Below are 14,799 nucleotides of genomic sequence, written 5' to 3'. Positions count from 1 at the left end.
TTTCATATATACTCTTTTTCTTATTTATCTATACCTAAAACCACTCACAATCATAATATACTTGAAATTTTATTAAGATATAAGAATAGGACAAACACCTTAAGAGTGTAACTTTGTAACTTAGAATTCTTTATCCATTATATAATTTGAAAATTATTCCCTACATTGTTGTAGGGAGCATGGAGGCTCTTTGATGATATTAGATTTGGGCTCTTGGCAAGATTTCTCTGCCTGTGTGTTCTGACAATAAGTGCCATTATAGTAATCCCCACAGTGTGAAGACAATCATTAGTAAATGGCTAAGAGGAGATGTCAATGGCGCTTCAGGAAGCTGTTGGACTACCCACTAACAAAGGCTTTGAACTTGAGTAATAGAAAAGCCATCTCTTGGAACCACTTTACCAGGGACTGCTTTCTATAATGGTCAAGGGCAAATGCCAGGATTCAAGAGAATACCTAGTAAAAGTAGTAACCCCACTAGCCAAAGTTTTTGAAAGAGATCTTGCTGTAAGCTGCCTCTATACACAACAATATTGGTAATTCTAAAACAATTTGTAAGTCACCAAGAACCTAAAGCAAACCCAGGGAAGTTGTAAAGTCGCCGTCCTTGTCACAGGATTTGTTTCACAGCTTCTCAGAACAACAGCTGAGAACAGCCTGTAATCCATAGCATCCCTGACCTGGCAAACTTTCTGCAATAATAGACACATTCTATATCTGCACTGTGCAACATGGTAGCCATTAGACTTTTGGTTTTTAAGCATTTGGAGTGGAGCTATGCAAATGAGTGGCTGAATTTGTAATTTAATTTTATTCATGTTTAAATGTAAATAGCCACATGTCAATTGACCATTATTCTGAATAATGCAAGTCTAGAAATTGAGGAGGGGAGCACTGAAGATTGAATGTCTGGTCTAAGCAAGGGAAAAGGCATTGCTAAGACAGCTGTAAGCCTAGCAAGGACTGCACCAGAGTTTCATCATGCACACCACCTCCAATTGATTGTTAAGGAACGCCGGCTTCCAAGGCAAAGGCTGAACTCAGTGGAAAGAGTACTGTGATTAGTTGGCAATGACTAACATGAACCCAGGAAGGGGAGCTGGTGGCACATGTGCTGCATATTTCCCAAAGCCAACATGGTGAGCAGAACTCTGCAGACAAAGTAGAAAGAAGTAAACAAGGCCAGGTTTCTGAGGCTCTAAGATACGTGGCCATTCCAGAGAACAGGCTCAATCATGGTTGTTTGCTGCCTTAAATAAATATGGTTAGACAGGGGGTCTGAATATATGCCTACAGCTAAGGGGCCACTGGTGTCAGAATTTTTTTTAGTTGTTTATTATCTGTAATGTTTATTTAGTTGTTTATTTGTTTAGTACCTCTCTCTCCCACTAAAATGTGGGCTGCCTAAGAACGTTGGCCATCCCGTCCCAGAAAGTAAGTCTTAGATAAAAGATTATCAAAATGGGTACTGTGATATGATTGCTGCTATGTTAAGATTGGAAAAATTGCCTGAAAGGACAGACCTGTCCCTATCCTTATGACATACATTAGACACATTACATAACTAAGAATGTGTGCTATTATATCAACAGGGACCTGACTTATTTTTTCTAATTTAAGTTCAGGGGTACGTGTGCAGGTAAACTTGTAACAAGGGGGTTTGTTGTACAGATTATTGCACCACCTAAGTATTAAGCCTAGTACCCATTAGTTATTTTTCCTGATTTTCTCCCTTCTCCCACCCTCCACCCTCCAATAGGCCCCAGTGTGTATTGTTACCCTCTATATGAAGAACCTGACTTATGAGGTATGCAAGGAAAGGTTTGAATCAGGGAAAGCTTCCTTCAGGTATTGAACTGAAATTTTAAGGCTGAATAGGAATTAACTGTGTGACAAGAAAGTGAAAGGGAAGGAAGGAAGAACATTGTAGGCAAAGGGAATGGCTTGAGCAAAGGCTTGGGGTAGGACACTGTGAGCTCAAAAAATCTTTAAAGTGTACTTTAAAAAAAGAAAGATTTTTACTTTCATCCAAAAAGCAAGCAAGACAGGTAGGAGAGCAAGTTTTCAGGGTGAGCTGAAGATGCCCTGGTGGTGTCCTGCCACCCAAATCCAGTCTCTTGGACCCCCTGGGCACACAAACCCATGCAGTATCAATGAGGGTATCCTTCTCAGGAATCACCACATGATCCTATGCACCACCCTATTCCCTAGCTTCTTTAACTCTGATGAGATATTCTTTAGTTCAATTCCTTAAATAAGAGCATAAAAACCATGAAGGCAGGTGGAACTCATTTATCTAACAAAACCAGAGTGGCTGGCATGTATACATGCAGATTCGTGCAAGAATTTACAATAGGGGTGGCTCATGCACTACTGAATTTGAGTGTCTCGCCTAGACAGTTCCTAGAAAGGTAGCAGTATTAGCCTCATGGATCCTGAGACTCAATGAAAATGTGACTTGTCCAAGAGTTCACAGCTAACAAGGGCAGATCTGGGATCCAGTGTCACACCATCCAAGTCCCCCATTCTTTCCTATAAGAGCAGTTTTTTTTTCCCAAATGAGGGTTCCCATGGGAGATATTGAGTCTGATTCTTAATGATACAAACCCTACCAACCATGCAACTGAAAAATATATATATTGAGCTGATTTTTGTTCTGCCAGGGAAGGCGCTCTTTCAAAGAGCTTTCCCTTCTCCAGCCAGAGAGACTAGCATTCTAAAACACAGCTAGCATCCTACAACTTCCTTAATTGTGGTTAGAGGCTTTGGGGAGCTGTCTCAGAAAATTCTATGGCCACTTATTCAGAAAGGTAACATTTTTCCTCCAATTCAATCCAGAGTTTTGCTTTGAAGTATTTTTTAAAGTCAATTTGAAGAAGCTGGAATCATTCCTAGGGCCTCATTAGTTCTGAAATACAATGAGTCATTTTCAGACTCACAGATCCAATGCGCCAAAGCACATTCAACCATGACAGCTCTCCTACCCTGAGAGCCTATAAAGGCACAGATGTTTTACATGCATCCTGTAAGTAAGGTGACTAACTGTCCTGGTTTACCTGAGATGGAGAACTTTCAATGATAAACTGAGATGAGTTAGTAACCCTACCAGTAATTCAATCCTATAGCCTCAGGGGTAGTAAGAAGACCTTATCCATCATTTTTATTGATAAGGGAATCCAGACCACAGTGTTCACATGGTTTGCCCAAGGTCCTTTCAGCCTGTAGAAACACAGTAGGGGTTTAAAACAGGGTCTAATTTCCAGGAGTTACCCCTAACCTAGGCTTGTGGGTAACACAGCAGTGCAATTTAGCTGAGAGAGATGCACATCCTCGGGTGCTGACATGTAAATGAACACCTCAGATGTTCCACTTCTCTGGAGAGTTCTCACTTTTCTATCTTCTGAAATGGATAGGATTTTTTTCAGGACTGAAATAAAACCAGGAGCATTCTCTTTGCCTTAAGCTCAATGTTCTGATTTGCATGTCAGTGCCAGCAGTGTTATTTCACCTGAGGGCTGCTTCTAAAACACCCAGAGCAGTGCAAGCGATTTGGCTGGGAAACTAACCAGTCAGTTGTGGAGAACAAGCCTTGGAGTCATACCTGAGGAAGTGGAAAGAGTGTATCAGAAAGACTTCAATTTAATTCCTTCTCTGCCATATACTAGCTGTGTGACCTCAGGGTTAATAATAGGCATTTCTCAGGATTACTATAAAGCATAAGATGAGACCACCTGATGTGAATCTAACTTGCTCTGTGACTGACACATGATAAACGCTCAGTAAATGCTAGTTCACCAACAACTCCAATAAAGTCAACTTGAAATGTCCCTCACTTTGGAATCTCCTCAAACTTCCACCAGGGTTTCTGAAACCTAAATCTATGTGAAAATAATAGATTGTATCAATAAAGAATATAAACAACCCAATTTTTTCTAAGATGGGCAAAGATTTGAACAGACTTTTATCAAAGAAACATACAGATAACAATTAAGCACATAAAAAGAGGCTCAATATCATTATTTAACAGGGAAATACAAACTAAAACCACAGCAAGATAATCATTGTACATCTACTTGAATAACTAAAATTAAAAATACTGACAATGCCAAGTGTTCACCATGATGTGGAGGAACTGGAACTCTCAGGGACTGGAACGGATAGTAGAAATGTGAAACAGTCGAGCTACTTTTAACAGTAGATTGGCAACTTCTTATAAGGTCAAACACACACTTTTATGACCCAACAATCTCATCCCTAGAAATTCATCCGAGAGAAATGAAAACGTCCTCACATTTACTCATAAAAGCCAAAAATTTGTAAACAACACAAATGTACATCACCAGGTAAACAGAAAAGCACCATGTGGTATACATCCATACAATGGAATATTACTCCGTAAGAAAAACAAACGATTTGATACATACAACAAAGTGGGTGGATATCAAACCAATTTTTTTAAACAAAGGAAGGCAGACACAAAAGGCTACATACTATTTGACTCAATTTACAGACAGTTTTTGAAAAGGCTGGGGAAAGGTGATGGAATTATGCAGCAAGGAATGCAAAAGAACTCTCTGAGGATGATGGAAATATCATACATCCTAATCATGGTGGTTACACAGGTGTATACCTTTGTTAAAACCCAAACTGTAGATGTAAAACAGGTGAGTTTTACTGTCTGTAAATTATATGGTAATTAATTTTACTTAAAAAAAAAACAAAAACAAAAACAGAATGTAAAGAACAAGGAGATTAACGGGGGAGGGAGATGCAAGTCTGGAAAAAGTGTACAGGAGGAAGCATGGGATGGATGGACAGCACGGAGACAGCCACTAGTTTTTGTGAATGAATTGTGACCTGTGCCTTTGAGCATGTCAGGAAATGTAGGAACCACCCACTGATCAGTGTTTCTTCGTGTCCCACAGTCTCATTCCATTTGGCTATTCATCAGAATGCTTAATAGACAGGTCAATACTTTATCTTAGAAAACAGGTTAAATGGCCTCAGTTTCTAAGACTAAGCTACTAGAATTGCTACTCCTCCTGCTGCCTCCAATATGTTTTTGAGTTATGTTTTTATGCTCAGAAATATTTTATTTTCAATTATATTTTAGAGGTAAAAACAATACGCTTGTCTAAGAACATGGATTCCTCTTACCAGTACCAGTAACTCTGCCATGGCTGTGCCCATGAGAAAAAGAAGATGAACTCAGCAAAAATGCCTCAGCCCAATCTCAGGCTTGACACAGATGCCCCCAGCAGTTCCCAACCCCCAGTCCACAAGGAAGTACATAAAGGTCTACAGAGAAGTGAGGACAATGAGGATAGTGGGGTGTGATTGGATAAGACAGCAATGCCTCTGAGAGAGACAGGTTGGGAGAGGGTTGAGTGAAGGCTGCTACTTATTCTATTCTGACATATATTTTATTTACCATTTTTGGTGCTTAAATGCACTTTATTTGTTAAATGATATAATATCCTCTCTTGTCACACAATAAACAGGAGTTAATTCTGTCTCTACATTTTCTTTTAAATGGACTGATCTAGGGAATTCCATTCTGGAAAACCTGCTGGACAGTGTTAGACTGCTATGACAGCCTCAAAGTTTTACTCTCAACCTACTATTTATAAGATAAAGTCCAAATGTCATGGCATGCCATTACAAGGCCTTCCTGATAAATATACCTTCAGCTACTACCTCTACTCAGTTCTGTAACAAACTTCTGAATCTTTCTCAGCCATTCCAAATATTGACCCATTCCCCCTATCTGGAAAGCTCTTGCACTGCATTTCCTACTCCTCTTAAACCTGGTGAAATGGTTCCTTTTTATGAAGCCTCCATTCAGTGAGGGCAGCTGAGCCCCTCTGCAATAGCTCTTATTCCCATCTCTTCCATGGCCCTCATCCTCTTACAGCATTATGATCTGTGTATAAGTGTGTCTCCTCCACTGAACTGTGGAGGAGTTTTAACTTTTTTAACTTTGCAATTCCAGCTCACACATGTTGACTGAATGCATCGACACAGAATTCAACATAACCACTATTTTTATTTAGCACCTACTCTGTGCCAGGTATGGTGCCAGAAGAATGTGTGCCCAGGAATAAAAAGCTCACTCCCCACACCTGCCACCCAAAAACAAGAAACTAATATTGTGCATAATTCCACCACCTACAGGACGCCCTCAGTATGGTATAAGGTCGAAATGTGAAAACAGAAACATTTTGACATATAAATTCCAAGTTCAGAGAAAAAGCTTTAGGAATTTGGGCAATAAACCAACTTGCTTTAATTTACAGTCAGACAACAATTATACTTTATTCTAAAGGACAGGAGAACCATGAAAGGTCTGTAATGTAAAACATCAGGGCCTAATTGCATCCACTGTCAGATGATCTGTTCAGGAGATGTATGCTGCTGATCTCATTTCATAAGTGGAGGAACTCAGAATTTTAAAATTCTAAAGCAGACTCCAAATGTTTCATGTAACCCTATCAGAACTTAGAGAAGACTGGAGTTTCCTAAGAAGAGGAGGGACTTTAACTTATGCCATCTGGATGCACATTCTAGGTTATTCAAGTACCAGCTCTGCCTTTGGGCAAATCACTTATAGGACCTCAATTTTCTCCTATGTAAAAATAAAGAAAGGAGATTGGGTAGACCAGACCCAGTGGGCTCTGCATTCCGATCCAGTTTCCTAATTCTAGGAGTCTCGTTTTGCATATACAAATAAGGATCAATTTCTCCACTCCTCTTGCTGCACTTAAGTAAGCTATAGATTCCATATTTTTCTCTGTATTCTTTTTTTTTAAAATGGCAGAAATGCAATCCTACTGATTATTCCAGATTCTTGTCTAAATACATGTCTATTTCTCCTTCTCCTTTTTTCTCATTCTGTTTTTCCTTCTTTCTCTGTCCCTCTCTCTGTTTTGGAAACGGATTATCATGGTTGTTTTGGCAACTAGTACCCATTTTCTTTGGTCTGATAACAGCAACATAATTTTTTTTCCAGGAATTATACTCCTTCCAAAAGATACAATTTGACAGAATCTGCATCGAGGATTCCCACCTTAACCTGGCCAAGAAGCAGCTATCTGACCCAAGAGAGGCCATTAGATAACCTTCCTATAAAATCCAGGTCTTGAGAAGAGGGGCATAAAAGTGAAAAATGGCTGGGATTTATTTTTCTTATGTCAGCACCCTTAAGAAACCTTTCTGTACTTTCTACTACTTAAATCCGAGCATCTCTTATTTCAGCACTTCCCAAAAACCAGTTTTGTCATTTTCCCTTTGATTTTGTAAGTACGTTAAAATTTTAAAATACAATATTTTGCTCAAATTAAAGTTAGTTTCTGTTTCCTGCAACCATGGAGCCCTAACAGATACAACTTTTTAACTCAATCATTTTTAAGTCTTAAGATTTGCCACCTAATCTTCCTGAAAAGCCATAAATATAACGTACAAAAGCAGAGCAATCCCTTTGCTTTATAGTGCCTTAGGCATATTTCTGGGGCTTGGGGTGGGATATAGAGACTTTTTCATCCTGCTCTTCCTTGGCTTTCCTGATGAGAAAACAGCAGATTATTGACAAGTCAAGATAACTATTTGCTAACCTTCTGCCCACCAAGAAAGACCTGAGAACATCTTAAGGACCACAGGGCAAAATCAGGTACATGAGCACCAACTTGGTTTTACTGTAGAAAAGTATGTCTGTGTCATTTCCAGTCCCAGAACACTCTGGTTTTATAAGTTGGGGCTCCAAGTCCCCCCTAAATTTTCAGGGGGACTTGGAGCCCCAACTTATAAAATTTATTCACTATTATTGAGAAGTCATTACCTATGAGTCACTGAATTGAAAACTCTACACATTTTATCTCATTCCAGCGATACAGTAACCATAGATAGTTAGCACCATAATTATTCCTATTTCACAGATGAAAAGATTGAGCTTTGAAAGGTTAAGACTTTGTCTAAGATCAAGATCTAAAAGACCAAGCCAGGATCAAACTACGGTCGCTTTTATTTCACAGTCAACACTTTTAGTCACTTTGACATCGTACCTTTTGTGGACATGGTTCTGCTTCTGTGCCAGAAGTCAGAGTCCACCTGGTTAATATACGATGCAAAACCAAAAAGGCTTCCATTATATTTCATGCCAGAAACAATCACCCAAGGAGTTAGGCATCAAAGTGAACTACCTTGAATTTATCAATTGCCTTTTATCCTCTATCTGCCACTTGAGACTTGCTGTCCTCTGTGTACTGACAAACCCTATCTTACCTGGAGCAGGAATGTTTTTCAGTTTAAAACGAAAAAAGGAAGACCATTATTCCTCCGGAGCTAAAAGCAGTCAGAGCTTTGCCAAAGTTGTAACTCCCCCAGGGCTCACTGAAGTTGATGCAGAGCTCCAGAAACCTCCAACTTTGCACTTTGCAAGCTGTTCCTACTTAACAGATAAAAGGGAGCAGAGATAGTCACCCCGAAGTTAAATTTTACTCTTAAATACCCTCTCACAGAGCCTTTCAGGTATAAAGATCACCTTAAAGACTAAAAGAATAGAATGGAAAGCATCTATATGTTACACATTCACTCAAAAAAGATTTTTCTATACAAATTAATCAGTAGTTTCATACAAATGTTCATTTCTTTATTGTAATATACATACCTTGATTATGTAGGTTGTTAATATTAGAGGAAGCTGGGCAAAGAATATGTCTTTGCATCTCTTCTATAAATGTAAATCTATTTCCAAAATAAAAGGCTTTCAAAAATGTAGTGACATGCTAGGTAAGAGTCCCTACAGTATGCTCCTAAAGAATGACTGTAAGAACAGCATTACCTATGGAATACAGCTGAAGTGAGAATTGAGTCATTTTCATCAACAATGTAACATTGGTAGCAACAGCACAGAGTTCCTCTAATCCAAAGCCATGGGAATAACACATCTTGCAAACCAAGGGTTTAATAAGAGCTGAGCAAAAAAGAGAGTTTGGTCATAATGCTTTACATCTGGGCCATAAATATACCTTCTATAAAAAATACTGTAGTAAACAGTATTGGCAGCGGGAGGAGAGGCATGTATAGGGTGTGAGGAATGAAGTAAAAAAGAAAATATATGAATGAGATGAACCTGAAAGAAACAATCATTTTTATTTGCGTCTGGCATCAGATCGGGAAAGAATTTCCACATTTATATAAGTAACTTTATAATATAAAGGGAATAACACACTGGAGTACAGGTCCTAGACATAAGAAAGTTATTTTTTAAACTTTTCCAAAGGAAGTTTCAGAAACACCCATCCAAGAGTTTTTTGTTATAACCAAAGCATTTCAGAAGAATTTTAAAAAGCAATGAAAGGATAGATACTTAGAGCCCACAGAAAACTTTCTAAGAAAGTGCTGAGGATGATCAAATCCAAAATCAAGAGCACTTTCAAGAATTTGAAGGTCTTTTACTTAAGGACCATGATCATTTAATCTTCTTTGCTAAGACCAAAAGAAAAGAGATTTATCCAGTTTAGAGGACCTCTTTCCAGACATGAGGAAGGTGGTCTTGAAATAATGGGTGAGGAAATATCTCACCAGGTCATCAAAGGTGATTACAATATTGTCTTTAGATGTCATTGCAAAGAGAAGAGGCTGCTTTTGCAAGGGTTTAATATAAACCTGCCTTAAAGCACAGAGGAAGAATAGATGTTCTATTTCGGGTCTGTTTCCTCCTGAATTCATGGAATCAAAGCATATATAATATGCAGCTGCTTTAATATTTCTTTGAAGAGTATTTGCTAGAGAGGAATCAGGAAACATTATTCTAGGACAGAAAGCACCAGTCACATCATGAAACTCGGGCGTAAAACATCCCCTGACTGATCCAGTTTTCTAACCTTTCTTCTTATTTCATAGACTTTCTGCGGACATATGACCCATGAACCTGCAATTTAGGAGACAAGCTGATCTGGCGCTAAGCTCTGGTTTCTTTTCCAATAAGACAACTGAGATAAATTCATATGAGAATAAATCATGGCCCTAAACCAGAATCTTAAAAAAAAAAAAAAAAAGCCATTAGTCCCTGATACTTAATTTTCAAGGGACATATCCACTCACATCCTCTTTATAATACCCTTACGGTAAAGTTAAAGTAAATCATTCTGTTTTTGAAATTTGTATTTTATTGCTCTTACGAATGAGAAGAAAACATAATCATCTGGTACACTGTGTTTGTACATTACTGCTTGAAAACCATACCATGATAAATTCCTCCATCTCACCCCAAGAAGCTTGGTAAAACCCCATTTCACTTTATAGCAGTTTGTCCTTCCATTTATATTTTAATAGAATAATTTGGTCAGACAGCCAAAGGACTCCCGCCTAATGAAATAAGGATTTGCTAAGAAAAATCAATTTATAACTTGCCTTAGTATCCGTCAAAGGCAAAAACAGTTATGAAAGTCTGAAACATAGCAACCAACCTCAGACTCAAAAGAACCAGTAGGACAGTATTAGAGGCAAGCAAAGGGTTAACACAGCTGGTTTGTAGGTTAGGAGAAGGATGAAACACAATGTTTTAAGACAAACACCTGGAGGAAAAAGAATGCAGTATTTTGTTTCCACCTCAAGAAATTGCAGACAAACATGAAGCAAATCACACCATCAGAATACTCAATTATGTGAACATGCTAATTAACTAAATGTAATCAACCTGCTTTCAGTCCTCTCTTCACCTGCTGTAGTATTCTAGTGCATTGCCTTCCTTATTCCTCACAACCAGTAAAACATTAGACAGTCTGCATGGTGCATCAAAGGGAAACAAATAAGCACACATTTTTGCTGATCGCAGGAATTTCTCGCGCTCAGGGCATATGAATCAACTATATGGAAATGGCAGCACTGGTTGTATATTTTAATTATTCTCCACACCTATTTTGCAAAAGAGACTTAAAGTTCAATTAGGTAATATGATGCTCAGTTATGGTTATTTCATAAAACTGAGCACAGACAGTCATTTAAACTAGTAAATATGCAGTCATGACAGAATTAAATATTCATGAAATCAAGAGCGACTGGAAAGCTGAGGATATTGGAATATTAAAATTCATCATAGTTTTCACAATGTAAATCTTGTATGCATTTGTAAGGCACCCTGGTCTCATCTAGAGTGTGTTCAAATTCTAGTTCCTTGGTAAACTGCCATTTAAATAACAATATTGATTTTGGAAGATAAACAACAATTTTGATTCTTAGCTCCGTTTCAAAATGCAAAACAATTCTGAACATTTGCAAATCTGAACTTGTTAAGTGAGCCTGTCTCCAAACACTGAACAGCAATTCAATGTGATCCTGACACATTTCCAGCATTTGTTTAATGCACTAGTGTCTTACAAAAGCTCTAACAGAAACCAAGGCAGTCTCCAAGAAGGGGCACTTTATGACACACGATTCCGTTCTAACTAGCAGACGTGCCCATTTTCCTGCACACTTCTTTAAGTGAGCAAAAGTGAGAAAGTAGACAGATTGACTCATTTGTTTCCAATATTCTGATTTGTTGAACCAACTTTTCCCCAATATTACCAGCCAGTTTCAAAATATATTAATTAACACATATACAGTGTACACTTTATACAGATAAAACAAAGCAACATTAGCTTCCAGAAAACTAAACTCCGAGTGTGTGAAGGAAGACTACCCAGAGACAAAGCTGTAATAAACACACCCTCCTAATACTACCAAGGCAATATTTTCTATGCCATTTCCTCTACTTTACAATTTTCTCAGCAGAAGAGACATCAGCACCAGAAAATAACATTCAAGCCATTTCTTACTGGAATCCAATTACCTGAAGAACTCCTCTTTCCACAGTAAGTAGCAGGTATCCGCTGGTCTACAATGACACAGCAGGGCTGCAAAAGATTTGTAGGGCTCATCTGCTGCCAGGCTCTTGATTCCTGCCCTCCTAGAAGGAGGATACCAGGTCAGGAGGAGGACCTCCAGCTTAGAGCGGGGTTAAGCAAGGCGCTCCATTCTGCAAATGAGCCAAACTTTGCTCCTATTGTTATCATCTTTAGGTTGATGTCACCTCCCTCCAAGGAGTCTCAGAAGCCACTTGGCAGATCCTAAAGATATGTTTTCCCGGACCTATATCATCCAAATAAGTCTCAGTTACACGGCGAGGGCAAGCAAAGGTCTCAACACTGCTCTGCTGAGGTGCTGTGCTCGCCCAGAGCATCACACCGCATGTACCAGAAGACTTTTCTCTGCACACACCGCTGAGCACTGAAACCAGAACAGACTTCTGCACATACCCTCCAGTTCGGAAAGTCACTAGCGCCCATGGATTCCCTTAATCTTAAGCCTTCTTCACATCTGCCACCCCCACCCCCACACAAACGAGGGAAGGGGGTTGGGGAGCGGAGGGGTTAAAGTGACAGCCACGACAGCAACTCCTTGGTTTTGTTCAAAAGGTATCACAGCGCCAACACTGTGGACCTACCTTGCTCTCTCCTTTCTCGCCGTTTGGTCTCGTCTCGGGATCGTCGCTGTCCTCAGCGCCTGCACTCTCGCCGGGCAGTTCATCCTGAGCCAGCGGCTGCGGCGGCGGCAGGGGCTGGGGAGGCTGTGGCGGCGCCTGGCAGGCTCCGCCAACCCCCTGGGAGCGGGGGATGGGCTCCGGGCTCGGAGAAACTCCCTCAACATCCATCTCCATCTTCCCATTCACTGGAGGGCAAGACAAAAGCGGAGCGGAGACTTGGCAGCGGCGCCCGGCAGCTCCTCAGCTGCCCGTGGCACGCATGGCTCGCCGAGGAGGGGCCGCCTCCCGCGCGCCCTCCCTCCTGCCACCCTTCGCCCGCGCTCCCAGCGGCTCCGCTCGCCTGCTCGGCTCCGGCACTGGCGGCGTCTGGGCCGGGGAGCGCGAGGAGCGGGTGGCCGCGTGTCCTTGGAGCGCTGGCCTTCAGGCGCCCCCGGCAGTCCCGCTAAGCAGAGCGCATCCCGGCGGCGGCGGCGCCTCCCAGCGCGCTCTCAGCCTCAGGGCCGCTTGAGGACTTGCTCTCCAGCCCGGCCCACGCTCCTCGCCGCTTTCCAGCGTCTCTTGGGGCCCCTCGGCGTCTCCCCTCCCTACCAACCTTCTGAACAAAGTTGCTGGAAGAACAAACCTGATCGCCGGGATGTGCCCGGCCAAACTGGCAATAGGGACTGTCAGGTGTAAGTGAAATCTACCGTCCCCGGCCCGCTGACCAAGCGCCGACCCTCAGCCTTACCCCCTCCCCAACGCAAAGGAGCCGAGGAAAGGAGGGATCTCCGACCTGGGCGAGGTGGCGGCGGCGAGGACTAGAAAGAGGAGCGTGCGGACGGCTGGCGCGCCCACCCCCAACCCCAGTGACCCCCGCCTCCGCGCTGGCCCGGGTCCCCTCCCTCCCGCGGCCGCGCGCGCCTCGGGGGTCAGTCCCTCCGGGCTGTGTGTGTGTTCCAGAGCTCCGCTCCGGGGTCTGCTCTGCTGCTGGTGGCTCCGCGTCGCACAGCCCTGCACTAGAGAACTGGACTAGAGAAGGAGAAGCCAACGGCAAATTGCGGGCAGGAATCGACCTACCCTTGCCTCTGGCCAGGTCGCAGGTTAGAACCGGGAAGGGGTGGGGCCCCTCGGGGACTGCGAAGACGCGAGTCTCGCGGCGCGCCGGAGTTTGGCGTAAAGGTCGGCAGCAGAGGGTCGATGGGGTAGGAGGAGTGAGAAGCGAGAAGTCGCTGCCAGGCATTTACTGCAATGAGCCCGGGGCGGGCGCCAGCTGGGCGCCGTCTCTTTTTGGTGGTGAGTTCCGTGCTGGAAGAGCGTCCTCAGCAGAGCAGGGCTCCACCAGGAGGCTTCGGTGGTGACCCCAGGGCGAGCAGTGCGCTGCGTCTGCAAATTTAGAGAGAGATGGCGAGGGTAGACTTGGAAGTTCTTAAATCGGGGTTCACCATTAGTCAGGTGATCAGGATGACTTCTCAGTTTAACAGCACTTAATGCTGGGTAGTAGCTTACAACTTCACGGGAACTGCTATCGCAACTCTGCGGGTTCAGGAGGGACCTTCAAGCAGCTATGGAGATAAATGGCGGGTTATCAAGAACCTGTTCAATATTAAATACAGCCCATTGTTCTGGGCTTTGAGTTCCGTAATGCTCCCAAATGGATTAGCAGATTAATGAACTATTCATGCATTTCTTAGCAGATGATGGCTTTTTTCCCATAAATCACAGATCACACTTGCTTGATGAAACTGGAAAATTGCATTGCTCATCCCATGAATGCTTTCCATTAACTTTAAACACAACTTTTACATATCGACATACTGCCCTTTAGATGCAGTTAAACAAGAACACATCACTAGGTTGTATTCCTCAATGCTATCTCTTAATCTGAGGCTGCCTGTGTGACAGAAATTAATTGCCACTTTCCTCAATGTAGACAACCAATCTGAATAATGCCATGTGAACAAGCTTTTGAAAAAGAAGAGAAAGTTTAGGGCCCAAATTACCCATTCTCTTTTCCTTCAAATTTTCTAAAAATTAGATTTCAAGTTTATTTTCTAAATTGGGAACTTGTTAAAAATAGAGTAAGCTCCTCCCCAGTACCTGGTAATAAACAACCATTATAGAATGTTTATAATGGTAAATTAGATTATATGTGTAATGTACTTAGAGTGTCTTAGTGCATAGTGAGCACCTAACATTGTTATATTGAGAACAGTAAGATAATATTCATTCACAGTGAGCATTCATTCACCTGAAGACCTTGATTTACAAAAAAGAAACTAGCAGTTTAAATCACCTTT

At 41.7% G+C, this 14,799-nt stretch overlaps 1 protein-coding gene across 10 annotated transcripts in view; it reads right to left on the bottom strand.

The window, feature by feature from the left end:
• LOC108588872 (uncharacterized) overlaps positions 1 to 13,905 on the bottom strand; it is a 192,335-nt gene extending 178,430 nt beyond the window's left edge. For 6 of the 10 annotated variants that reach the window (XM_078354479.1, XM_078354476.1, XM_078354478.1 and 3 more), the window contains exons 1-2: positions 13,580 to 13,905; positions 12,485 to 12,708 (exon numbers count right to left, since the gene is read on the bottom strand). In XM_078354479.1, the coding sequence (XP_078210605.1) occupies positions 12,485 to 12,708; positions 13,580 to 13,742 (387 nt within the window). In that variant the 5' untranslated portion in view covers positions 13,743 to 13,905. Of the gene's footprint in view, positions 1 to 12,484 lie in introns of those variants that run through there. The other 4 variants (XM_078354474.1, XM_078354472.1, XM_078354482.1 and 1 more) reach the window with 3 other exon arrangements.
• Positions 13,906 to 14,799: the final 894 nt, after the last annotated feature.

The sequence above is a fragment of the Callithrix jacchus genome, chromosome 17 (assembly GCF_049354715.1).
Source record: "Callithrix jacchus isolate 240 chromosome 17, calJac240_pri, whole genome shotgun sequence".
Classification (NCBI taxonomy): Eukaryota; Metazoa; Chordata; class Mammalia; order Primates; family Cebidae; genus Callithrix; species Callithrix jacchus.
Note: the sequence above shows the minus strand (reverse complement) of the source record. Positions and strands in the feature narration are given on the sequence as shown.